This window comes from Microdochium trichocladiopsis (genome assembly GCF_020744255.1).
Source record: "Microdochium trichocladiopsis strain MPI-CAGE-CH-0230 chromosome Unknown B0I36scaffold_14, whole genome shotgun sequence".
Lineage (NCBI taxonomy): Eukaryota > Fungi > Ascomycota > Sordariomycetes > Xylariales > Microdochiaceae > Microdochium > Microdochium trichocladiopsis.
In genome coordinates, this window is record NW_025763557.1 from 395,586 (window position 1) to 407,361 (window position 11,776).

The following is an 11,776-nucleotide window of genomic DNA, read 5'->3' on the forward strand; positions in this document are numbered from 1 at the left end:
CCACGACGCCTCCTCGCCGCTCTCGCAGAAAAAATACGGGTTCCCCGCGAGGTCGGCGTCGGCAGCGGATCCGCGGTCTGCGGCGCTCTCGGCGTAGTGCAGCAACGTCATGTATCCCCGCGCGAGGTCGCTGACGTGCACGTACGGCCACTTCGCGAGCCCCTTGCCGACGTACCCCGCGTAGCCGTGCTTGAGTGCGAAGCGGACCAGCGTGGGCGCCTGGATAGACAAACGGCCGCCGCCGTGCTGGCCGATGCCGTCGATGATGGGCGGCATCATGATGACGAGCCGGTTGCCCTGCGCGCCGAGTTCCTTACGGGTGCGCAGGATAGCGAGGTCGATCTCACGATGCGGCGCCGAGTCCGGTAGGGCGTCGAGGTCGGCGGGCGTTGCGTCGTCTACGATCTTGTCGACGGCGTAGTCGCCCGCACTCTCGTCAAAGAGAAGGCTAGCGCCGCTGGTGTGGATGTAGATTGGCCGCGAGGACGGCCTCGGCGGAGCGTCGGCGGGTATAGTGCGCCTTTGAAGGAACCCGATGCCGTCAAGCGCCTACTCCATGACCGAGTCCGTGGACTTGCGAGGGATAGGTATGGTTGGCCAGCGCATGATGCGTTCCTGGAGTACCTGTTTCCTCCCGAATTGGATAAGAACGGCGCGGGCCATCCCGATCCCTATCTGGACACGGCCTGGCTTACATTACTACTCTGCCTGACACCTCATGTTAAGACGTTACACTTATGTGTATATCCGCTGAAGGAGCCCGACATGCTTGCGCGACTGTTTCAGTTCTGCAGAGACCGCCACTTCATTGAACGCGAAGGGGAATCAGGCGGAGATGTGATGTCGAGAACGCCAGCGCCGCTGTCAGAGCTGCGGTCTCTGCACTTGCACGGAAAGGGCCCTGACTACCGCAGTGTCCGGTTTCACTCAAAGAACATCCGCCCGCTACTGCTCTCTACCGAGCTTCAGACATTGAAGCTTATCGGAATAGACTGGGGTGGCACGAGCGTAGACACACGCTCAGAGGCCGAGGAGGAAAATCGAAGGGACGACAGGGACGACGATGGGCATAACGACTTTCAGCTTAACCATGTAGTTCCTGGTAGGCCACCCAGAAAGCTATATACCTTCCCAGGTTCTCATCCAAAGATGAAGAGTCTCAGTCTCTGCGATAACCAGTCTCCTCACCCTTATGGCGTGCGGAATATGCTGTTGGCTTATCCTAATCTCCACACTCTGGTCCTGAAGCCAAGTGTGCGCTTGGAGCGCGGATCATTTGATTTCAGCGCGTACGGCACTGTACTCCACGACCACGCCAGGCGCCTGCGGCGTTTCGAGTTCGAGCCGGATAACGTCTCCGATGCCGATTTCGAAGGGTACGACAAAGGCGCGATCGGGTCTTTGAGGGACAAGCGGACTCGTCTAGAGCAGCTGCGTATGTCCCTTGCTGCACTGCTCGGCCCGGATCTAACCGAGCGGCTGGACCTGTTTGATTACTTGCCGATCAGCCTGCGCTGGTTCTGGACCACTGTGCCGGACTTCAAAAGCTACGCGCAGGTGTATTCCAACGCGCTGGCAAGCATGCTTGACGACGGATCGGAAGGTAATAGCTGTCGTAGGCTACCACGGTTGGAATGGGTCCTGGTCATGCTGCCTAAAGGAGATGATAAGTTTGGCTTTGAGCCCAGAGAATCCAGCGTGTTGCGACTCGGCGAACGCCATGTTCTGTACAGGAGAAAGTCCGCCTGTGTCGTACATACGCCGCCGGGGTGGGAGGATGCCTATGTCGAGAAAGTCGTGACGCTGCCTTAGAGGCCACATTTCGGAAACACAAGGGCATAGCCATTTTCTGCTACCTCACTTATGAGTACAAGGTCGACTATCCAAAGGGGAAATGGACTCAGCAGGAGTGGGAATGCGACGACCTGGGCACTGAGGATGATGCTAGCGACTTCGCTTCGGAGGCTAGGTCGTTCGAAGACCGCAGCAATACGACCACGCCGCTCTTACAAAAAAACGATCCGTTCCTGGATCTGCGAGTACGATCGAGTCCTTCATGTTCGTCTGACAGCGAACTCGGAGATCAACATGGAGACTGTTACCCCGATCCTCAGCACGTCAAGAAGGAACAAGACGACTTAGGCAATGAGGACGATGCCACCGACTTCGTCCAGTTGGGGGAAGGCAGGTGCTGACCGCTCAACGCCTCGCCTCCTTCCATCAAATAGTTCAAGCAGTGGTTGGCGCACTTGACAGCGCCTCGGTCCCAGGCGACTTCATGGGCTGGCCGGAGTGCGGCCCTTCTTTTTCTCAGTCATTCTGCTACACTTTCAGACGTTCCTCAACCCTTCCGCCTCTCTAATTAGGACACAATATAAAGCTTGCTCATATGTTAGCGTGACAGCCCCCGCACGGTCTTGCTCAAACTCTCGCAACTATGAAGTGATGGCCATGCTACCCTGCTTTGCTCATGATCCCATACATGTTCATGACGGAAACAACGGTTTATGTTCTGGCCAGAGTCTCTCGGATCCGAGTCCGTCCGGAGCAGGGTCGGTGATGCGGAGCCATGACGCTATGGGGTTTACGCTTTCGGCGGGCTCATGGGAGCTAATTGGCATACACAAAGACTGGCCATGTCCACACCCAACAACGATGAGAACTATCATGAGAGACAATAATGAATGGAGTCAGCTTTACATACTAGCCCTTAGAAACTGCCTTAACACCCGTCTAAATTCAGTCAGGCAAAGTTAGTGAACCCCAAAGGTCATATGCCCGACGCTGGAATGCGATATTCAACTCCCTTGCAAAGCCCTCTGCCTTAATACACTGATCATAAGCCTCATTCACGCCTGACTGAGGGCCACAGATGCTGGCGCAAAGTCTTAATAAGGATTTTGTGTGCTGTAGTTGCTGTACGAATGTGTGTATGGTCATCATGTGCTTCTTCGTCGCCACTTCTGTCTCAATGAAACAACTTCTCAGCGTGGTAGACGTTTGGGCCAACCACTCTCGTGGATCATCCTCAAAGGGCGTCGAGCCTGGGTCGCTTAGCCGTTGCAGGATGCGTGTTTGAATATCTCGGTCAGCAGAGGTTGTCACTGAACGATAAGCTCTGTAGTTGATAGCGTGACAGAAGCTTTCGTGGCCTTTGGTCTCCTGTTGGATGGTAGAGTTGGCGAACGCTTGCAAGGTACTGATTTCATCATCCGTCGACATCTCGTGGCGGGACGATGGTCCTTCTTGGGTGGAGGTGACCATAGGCGACGTCGGGCCGTCATCCGAGGTCGCTCGGAAGTCGAAACCATGGAAGAACGCTTGTGAAGCCCGAGTGAGACTATCCGGCGGCGCCTGAACTTGTGATAGCTCCTGCTGGGTGGGAGTATTGCTCGATATTTGGCGAGCCATTCTTGCCGGTCTTGGATCGGAGCAAGTGTATGCTCCGCTTAACTCAACCAACTACAAGATTATGAAGGGTTAGTCCCGTTCTCGCAACTAAGTTCGGCCTAGCTTGAACGGAGAACTGCTACATGCACTGTGCGGCTTGCGAGATATTGCGGAAGCGGCGACCGGCAAGGGCTGGCACGGCATGGCGCGGGAGCAGCTCCGCTTGGCGAGTCTGTTCAGATGTACACGTCGAGGAGTGTCTTGCTATTAAAGGACAGCTTCCGGCTTCTCATGCACAGCAGTATGGGTCAAGGCCAGTCAACTTCATCGCCTGCACTATGGATCTTCTTCGTCTGGCTTCCTCACTTACAGTGTTAGTGATGGTCACTGCAGTAACGGCTCACAGATGCTGGGCCTCCTATCAACAACACAAGGGGTGGACACAGGAGCTGGGGGGAAATCACACGCAACGGATATTTTCCGATCTGCTCTGGGATCTATGCGGGTTCTGTGGTAGTACTCTGCTGCTTCGATTTCTCCTCGGTGTTATCGCATCATCATATGCAGTAGTGCCACAGGACAACAACGCGTCAGCTGATCGCAGGCTCCTATCAACTTATCTCGCATCCATCGGATCGATGCTCAGCCTCGTACGTAGAGCTACATCCTCGACAAAGCCGGGTTTCGCTAACCCAAACGGACAAGGCTCCGTGGCAGGACAACCTCTTCAGGGAGAGAACTCTGCCATTCATCGCGAAATTTGGACGATCATCTGAGCTATGGTCGTACAGAGCAATCATTTACGGGCCCGGCTTCATTATCGCGCCCCTCCAAGTGTCTACAGACGAGCAAGTGCCGTTGCTAGCTTGTGGTGTTATGGTCTCACGGACTCTGGCAGTATTGTACTTACTTTACTGCACCTTGCTCCATTTTCTCAAACCGACACGCGACGGGCACCAACTCCCGACACGCGACGGGCACCAACTCATCACGGTCCGAGGCGTGTTCATACTCGCCACAATACCAAATATCATCGTAGCCATACTCATTATCTATGGCGTAGTAAACACAGAGGTAAGAATCCCATTTCCGCCTTACACGGTTGCGGTGGATCTGACAAGCTAGTCTCTGCCAATCGCCAATTCTTCGCCAGAGCCACTGGTCAGTGTCTGGTTGCTCTGGGTCCATGTACGGAAGCAGCGTGAAACTGGCGACACAGAGCAGGCTGGCGCAACACGACACCTAAGTAAGTCTAGACCCCCCATTGCGACCAGTGCGCATGGCGACCACCCCCCAACCTGCGCATGAGGGCATCTCCGACCACATGGTCACTCTGCAATAACTGAACAAGCATTCGTTAAAAAGGCTTCAAATCAATTGATCCGCACCTCAATGCAGCTCTCCTCGTCAATGTCGTCTTCAATGATCTCTACCTCGTCGTCGCTGCTGTCGGTGTCGTCATCCGTGCTGAAGTCCGCCCCCATCTCGAGCTGCAATTGCCTCTTTGCGCGCTCCACGTTTACGACCTGAACAAACTGTTTATTGGGATCCGGATCGACTCTGCGGCGTTTAGCAGGCTTTGAAGCATCTAATGCAGCTTGGAGACGGTCTTTTTGGTGTTCTACGGTGGTGCGCGCGATGTTCGAAGTGTCGATTGCCTTCCCGACCTTGTTGAACAGCTTCCTGCAGGTCGCCGCCCCTAAAGGTACACCACACTTTACCAACTCCCTATGCATTTTATAGACATCGCGAGATGTTTTTGGTGTTTTGACGTCAATTGCACACAAGGGCGTCAAAAAATCTGGCTCTAAAACCGTCGTTTGGGCCCGATTTTGGGGATTCTGCTGGGCCTCCCGTACCTCCTCATAGTCCCGCATCACGAAGCGGGAACCCAGCGCCTTCAACCGATTGTGAGGCCACACCCCTGTGCCTTTGAAGCCTCCTAAGATGTTCTCCTTATTGAGCTTTCTTTTGCGCGCAATTTGGTATGCTTCAAGGAACTCCCGCTTGCCTGGGGACTCGTTCATAGTGTTATATGCAACCTCCGCGACCGCTTGACGATAGTGGTCCTTCACCGCCGAGAACACGCCCACATCGAGTGGCTGAAGAACATGTGAGGTATGAGCCGGGAGGTAAATCAGCCAGATTTTATTGATGAAGCACTCCGTCATAAATTCCTCTGTTGCGTGCGACTTGTGGCCGTCGAGAAGAAGGCATCGCCACTCTCTAGAATCCGTAGGCTTGGTGTTGGGAATAAATACCTCCTTGAGCCATTTCAGAGCAATATCATTGCTGGTCCACCCGTTTGGTGATGTGTCAAAACACCAATGCTTCCACCTGTCAAGTTCGACGTCGGGAAACCACTGCTGCTGCACGGATTGGCCCTTAAAAATAACAAGGGGAGGGATGAAGCCACCGCCAGCAGAAATGGCCTCAATTATCGCGATCCAGGTGCTCCTGGCGCCGTCCTTTTTCAAGGTAAAGTCGCGCAAGGCATCACTGACCACGAAGCCATTGTGACCTAGGCCCTCCGCGACGCCACACTCGTCAACGTTCCATATGTTCTCGGGCCGTACTCGTTTGCCCTTCAATGACGTCAGGCGGTCGAAGAAGATGTCGATATTGGCCTTGGAGGCACCGTCGTATCGTTTGTATTCAATAAGTCGTGATCTCGAGGTCTTCAAGGTCGGGTTGCGGCGGATGAAGCGTCGGTACCAGTGCTTGCCGAGGTGTGCGGAGGGGTTGTCGAGAGCCAGCAGGCGCATCGCGAAGTGCTTGAATTGCTTCAATGGAGCTGCATAGCCCATTGCTGCTTGGTCGAGGGCCCAAGAGACCAGATAATCCTCCTGGGTCACGGAGAGGGTTTGTCGGACTTGGTACCTTTGCTTGAAGGTTGGGCACGCGTCAAGGCGACGACGTAGGTAGGATCTGTCGACATCGTGTCGTCTAGCAGCCGTCGCGACAGGTACGCCAGCCTCAACTTCATCCAGTGCGCGCAGGGCGCGCAATTGGTAGTCTTTTGCGACCATGACGATAGCTTCCTTTTTGACGGTCACAATGCAGGTGGTCGGGTCGCGGTGCGACGCGGTTGAGCAGGTTTATATGGGAAAATGTATGGTGGGGTGCTCAACCGCGTCGCGACGCGACCCCTGGTCGCGATGCGCACTGGTCGCAATGGGGGGTCTAGACTTACATTGGTGCAGCACGGATGAGGGAGGCGGTCTTGTGCCGAGGCAGCTCCACAGCAGCACAATTGGCTGGTGCACCTGTGCTCACAACCCATGTCGCTTGGCACAAAGAGCCACGCAAGGCTGAACTGGCACAGGGACACGTGTCCAATGCAGTAGTGAGGCCGGGGTCGTGATCTAGTGGGTTTTCGCGAAAATAAGACTTTACTGTATTGACTACATTGCAAGCATACAGTACCATGGATAGTCTCTCCAGAAAGCGTAGACTTAGTGGGTCCACTTCCACCGCTCCACGATCCTTTCTTTGGGGGCAGCCTGCGTTTAGCACCGCCTTCCACCACACCAGCGTTCCAGGAGCTCCAGCACACATCCACGGCCAGACGATCCAGAATGGCGGCTCCGGAAGTATCGCAATCGGCCGCGACAACATCGCTGTGACGGGCGACTTGTACATGGGTTCGTTAGCCCTATTCCTTCGCCTTAATCGTTAATAACGTAAATACAGGAAGCAACGGCCTCGGGGAAGACGCTGCGTGTCTTAGGGACCTTCGAGCCACCGACCCGCGCCATGATAAGATACGAATCGAGCAAACAAAAGGTGGCCTCCTCCCAGCCTCGTACCGCTGGATTCTGGACAACGCCGAGTTTAGACAATGGCGCGATGACCCAGAGACACGCCTGCTCCGGATCATGGGCGACCCTGGCAAAGGCAAAAGCATGCTCCTCTGCGGCATCATCGACGAGCTGACGCCAGTCACCGGCAGGAGCCTGTCCTATTTCTTCTGCCAGGACACTGACGCGCGTATTAACAGCGCGACAGCTGTGCTTCGGGGGCTTATCTACATGCTCGTTGGCCAGCAGCCGTCGCTGATCGGCCATCTGCGGAAACAGTACGACCACGCCGGCCGAGCTTTGTTCGAGGATGCGAACGCCTGGATTGCGTTGTCCGAGATTTTAACGGACATCTTACGGGACCCTGCGCTTCCGCCGGTCTTCATAGTCATCGATGCCCTCGATGAATGTACGAAGGACTTGCCGAGTCTGCTGGGCTTCATCTCTCGAACCGTAGGGAAGTCTCAGGCCAAGTGGCTCGTATCGAGCCGCAACAACATCGACATCGAGCGCGGGCTGCATCTAAATCCTTCGGGCGCTCGGCTCAGCCTTGAGCTGAGAGAGAACGCAGAGCAGGTCGCACACGCGGTCGACGCATACATTGACTATTGTGTCTCCCAGCTGCTTGTAATTTCGGATGTTGCGCTTGAAGGCCAAGTTAAAGAAAAGCTGCGCCAGAAGGCTGATGGAACATTTCTCTGGGTTTCCCTTGTCGTCCCGGAGCTCCGCGACACAATGAGCTTGGATATGTTAGAGGTCATTGATGAGACGCCGTCTGACTTGACAAGCGTCTACCGCAGGATGATGGACCGTCTTCAGCGGCTACCACGTGGTTCGGGTCGTTGCCTGGAAATGCTCTCGGTCGTTGTAACAGCATATCGCCCACTTCATCTCAAAGAGCTGCGAGTTCTGTCTGAATTGCTCGAAAGATGTAGCACAGACGATTGCAGACAGGCAGTGGCCATGTGCGGGTCCTTCCTTACAGTCCGAGAGGAGCACGTATACATTGTCCACCAGTCCGCCAAGGACTTCTTGTCCGCGGACGCCTCACTTTCTATATTTCCTTCGGGAGTGGGAAGGGCGCACCACGGAATAGTATACAGGTCGCTCCAGGGCTTGTCCACGACGTTACGGCGAAACATGTACAATCTTCGTCAGCACAGTGCTGCAATTGAGGACGTCGTTGTACGTTCCCCGGATCCACTCTTCGATGTTCGGTACGCATGCACCTACTGGATACGCCACCTCCTCGAGCCGAACGCTGGACTCCAGGACGGCGACATAATGAACTCAGTCGCCACATTCCTTCGGGTCCACTTTCTCCATTGGCTCGAGGGTCTGAGTCTTGTGAAACAACTGCCTGGCGCTGTTGTATTCTTGAGCAGACTTGCCAGTGAGTTACTAGCGCATCGACCGCTCGAGATTCGAAACACAGGACACTCTGCCCCGATCCCGATAATCAACATGGAGGATAATAGTCTATATGGCTTTCTTCAGGATGCACACTGCTTTACTATGTATTATCGATGGGTGATTGAGAATTATCCGCTACAGGTCTATGCGTCTGCATTAGTGTTTAGCCCTGCGCGCAGCCGCGTCAGGATGACTTTTCGACACGAAGAACCGACTTGGATCAAAATGAAGCCGGCTATGGAAGATCAGTGGAATGAATGCCTCCAGACGCTGGAGGGGCATAGCGATAAGGTCAACTCGGTCGTGTTCTCGCACGACGGCTGCCGGCTCGTGTCGGCGTCGTGGGACAAGACTGTCAAGGTGTGGGATGCTACGACGGGTCAATGCCTCCGGACACTCGATATGGGGATGAAAGTATCTCATATCGAGTTCAACAAACAAGGGGACTGCCTCCACACTGATCTTGGCACAATTACGCTTTTACCTACGGCATCAGAACAAGCCTCTTCGATCTTGTCCACGCCCTTTTCGCATTCGTCTTTGAACGGGCAGCGTCGTGGCTATGGTCTAAGCGTAGATCGCACTTGGATTCTTTTTGACGATGAAAAATGGCTCTGGCTACCACCAGAGTATCGTCCTATTGTATCAACCGTAGGTAAGAGGATGGTAGCTGTTGGATGTGCGTCTGGCCGCGTGCTACAATGGGCATTTTAATGCGAGAATCTGCTTGGATTGCGGGTAGCCTACTAGGTCGTACTTCTAACTTTTTCCCTGCCTTTTCTTTCCATTCTTTATTCCATGTTATTTAGGGCATTAGTATGTCGGCAGTCGGACCCGTCTAGCTAGGTAAAATTGGCTGACTATGTAGGATACTACATTATTGTAGCCGAGCTTATATTCTACACGTTCGGTGAATGGCTCTCACTAGTTGAGCCATACCAAAAAAGATGGTAATAGGTGCCTCCTCAGGCAAAGCTCCTGTGCCCACACTGTCCTTGCACTTTTATCTCGCATCGCGGGCGCATCGCCAACACGTCGTGTTTGAGCCGGAGTCGCAGCACCTCACTACCTTGTTATGCCTTATTTTCTCACCCCGCATATATCCAGTGTAGCAGTGATGAGTTGTTAGGTTGGACAGGAAATAGAATGAGAGGAACCGTTGCACTTAATCCGTGATCCAGATTCAGGTAGCGCCTTAGAACAAAAAATGTTCCAAACCAGCAGCCACGGTTCTAAATCCATGCTATCGTACCGGAACTCGCTATATGTAGGTCGCTAGAAAGCCCCCCCTGGTGTTAGCCATAGGACAACGAGATAGCTGTAGCGAGCTTTATGTGTGCGATAACGAATGAGTTGAGGCAACGATTAGTGTGGATCGCTCTTGGCGGCTTACGTAGTACTCGACTGGCGCCAGCATACCGGATAAATGCAATTCGGGGAGCGCCGGTTTTGGATCTAAGCAGCTAAACAAAGCGAAGTTAAGACGCACTGTAAAGCCCCACTTGGTGCGCGGCTGGTCTGTGCGCAGAAGCACTCAACTGCCAAATTCTGGACACCGATTTCGGTCATTACTGTAATACTACATTACCATAAGCCCATTGCTATAGTTATGTATAGTACTTCCTGAGACTATCGAGGATAATCGCTAGGGCCGAGTATCCAGACGGAATACCATACAGCCTAATCGCTACCCTGCGTCTGATACGCTATTGCAGACCACAACCACTTGTGAAGTAGACTCGGTCAAATACAAGGAGAAATCTATCTCTCAGCGCATGGCGGGAAGACCTGTCGCTATTTAATAAGTCTTCCAGGCGATTCACAACTGGACACTGCAGTCTCCCCTAGCGTCTTAGACTGGAAGTACTGGTTCTCAATACGTACAAGCTCATATCATGCCTGGATTTCTTAAAGTTGTACCTCGTAGAAATACTTGTGAGCCCCCCAACCGAGAATTCTGCTATGGGTATTCGTGCTCCTATCCAAAGTTAAGCAGGTCAGTAGGCCAACGCCGTGGTAGGGCTTGGGCGAGGCACTTGAGTCACCAAGACAACACTACACCGCGCACCAAAGAAACCAACAGCTTTCCTATCAAGCAAGATCGTTCCTTGACCTTACTACAAAACATGATAGCGTGTAGATTTGTCGCTAGCATTTTTGTAATCAACACTACGAACACAATTGCCCATAATCTTACATGGGCTTGCTGTTCCATGATTCGCACACAGTCAAACAACGTGAAGCGCTCTGTGACGATCCGACCAACAGGTCATGCACGCGACACCCCTCGGGAACCACGCCGTGCTTACGTAAACTAAAGATCGATAAGAGCGATAAGAATCCACCGGATCACCCAGTAAGCCGGTGAGCTTCACGTACAGCTCGCAGTAATCCAAGCCTTGGATCGCGGTGAGCGGCAACCTGGAGCCCGTGAGCTTGAACAATCTCTATAGAAATCTAATAAGGAGGAAATGGTATTTAGTCATGATATTATCTTCTAGTTAGACAGTCCTTACCTTTTATCCTCAGCGATCAATCTAAGTAGCATTCTCACCCTTCACCTGCCCCAGTTACTTAACTGACCCGAGAGTGATATCTCTCCCAAGAGACGTGAGCAACAACCCCAGAGATCACAACAGCACGGAGTCAGTATTGCGCAGGCTTTACCTACCTTCTCAGAACATAACCCTAACCGCCGAGTCAGACGGCTTGACCCCCGGAGGGGATTGTGACACGCTTTCCATTATTGACTGGAGGCAAACAGGACGGAGTGTACGGAGTGTTTCTCCTTCCCTTCATTTGGGATTCGGCTTACCCGCGATTATCACAAAGCCGCGTTCAAAATGATTATTTAAATAGTGCTGAGAACCTCATACCAATCAAGGACTTCGTTGACCATGGTCTCGAGTGTATTCAATCTCAATTCTTTAAGATGTACAGTACAGTATCATCACTCGCTGTAGGGGACTCGACATTCAGCGTCAAGAACTAGGCGTAAGATAATAGAAGAATAGTGGAGTAGAGATACAGTAGTGCACGTCACCGAAACAGTCTACACTTTCGGTATACGCGACTATGACTCATGATCTCCACACGGGCGCCGAAAATCTTTCGGTCAAGGTCATACACCAACATTATGTTAACCTGGGACCATACCTTGATCCGCCATCAGT

At 53.1% G+C, this 11,776-nt stretch overlaps 2 protein-coding genes across 2 annotated transcripts; one reads left to right on the forward strand and one right to left on the reverse strand.

Moving 5' to 3' along the window:
• Nucleotides 1-765: 765 nt before the first annotated feature.
• On the forward strand, nt 766-2,195 carry B0I36DRAFT_355932 (uncharacterized protein; the record flags this gene model as incomplete). The annotated part of the gene is made up of 2 exons (XM_046157501.1): nt 766-1,603; nt 1,813-2,195. 2 exons carry the CDS (start codon nt 766-768, stop codon nt 2,193-2,195), a joined length of 1,221 nt encoding a protein of 406 aa, XP_046004801.1.
• Nucleotides 2,196-2,739: 544 nt separating this feature from the next.
• B0I36DRAFT_355933 (uncharacterized protein) lies at nt 2,740-4,578 on the reverse strand (the record flags this gene model as incomplete). The annotated part of the gene is made up of 3 exons (XM_046157502.1): nt 2,740-3,462; nt 4,195-4,228; nt 4,301-4,578. 3 exons carry the CDS (start codon nt 4,576-4,578, stop codon nt 2,740-2,742), a joined length of 1,035 nt encoding a protein of 344 aa, XP_046004802.1.
• Nucleotides 4,579-11,776: the final 7,198 nt, after the last annotated feature.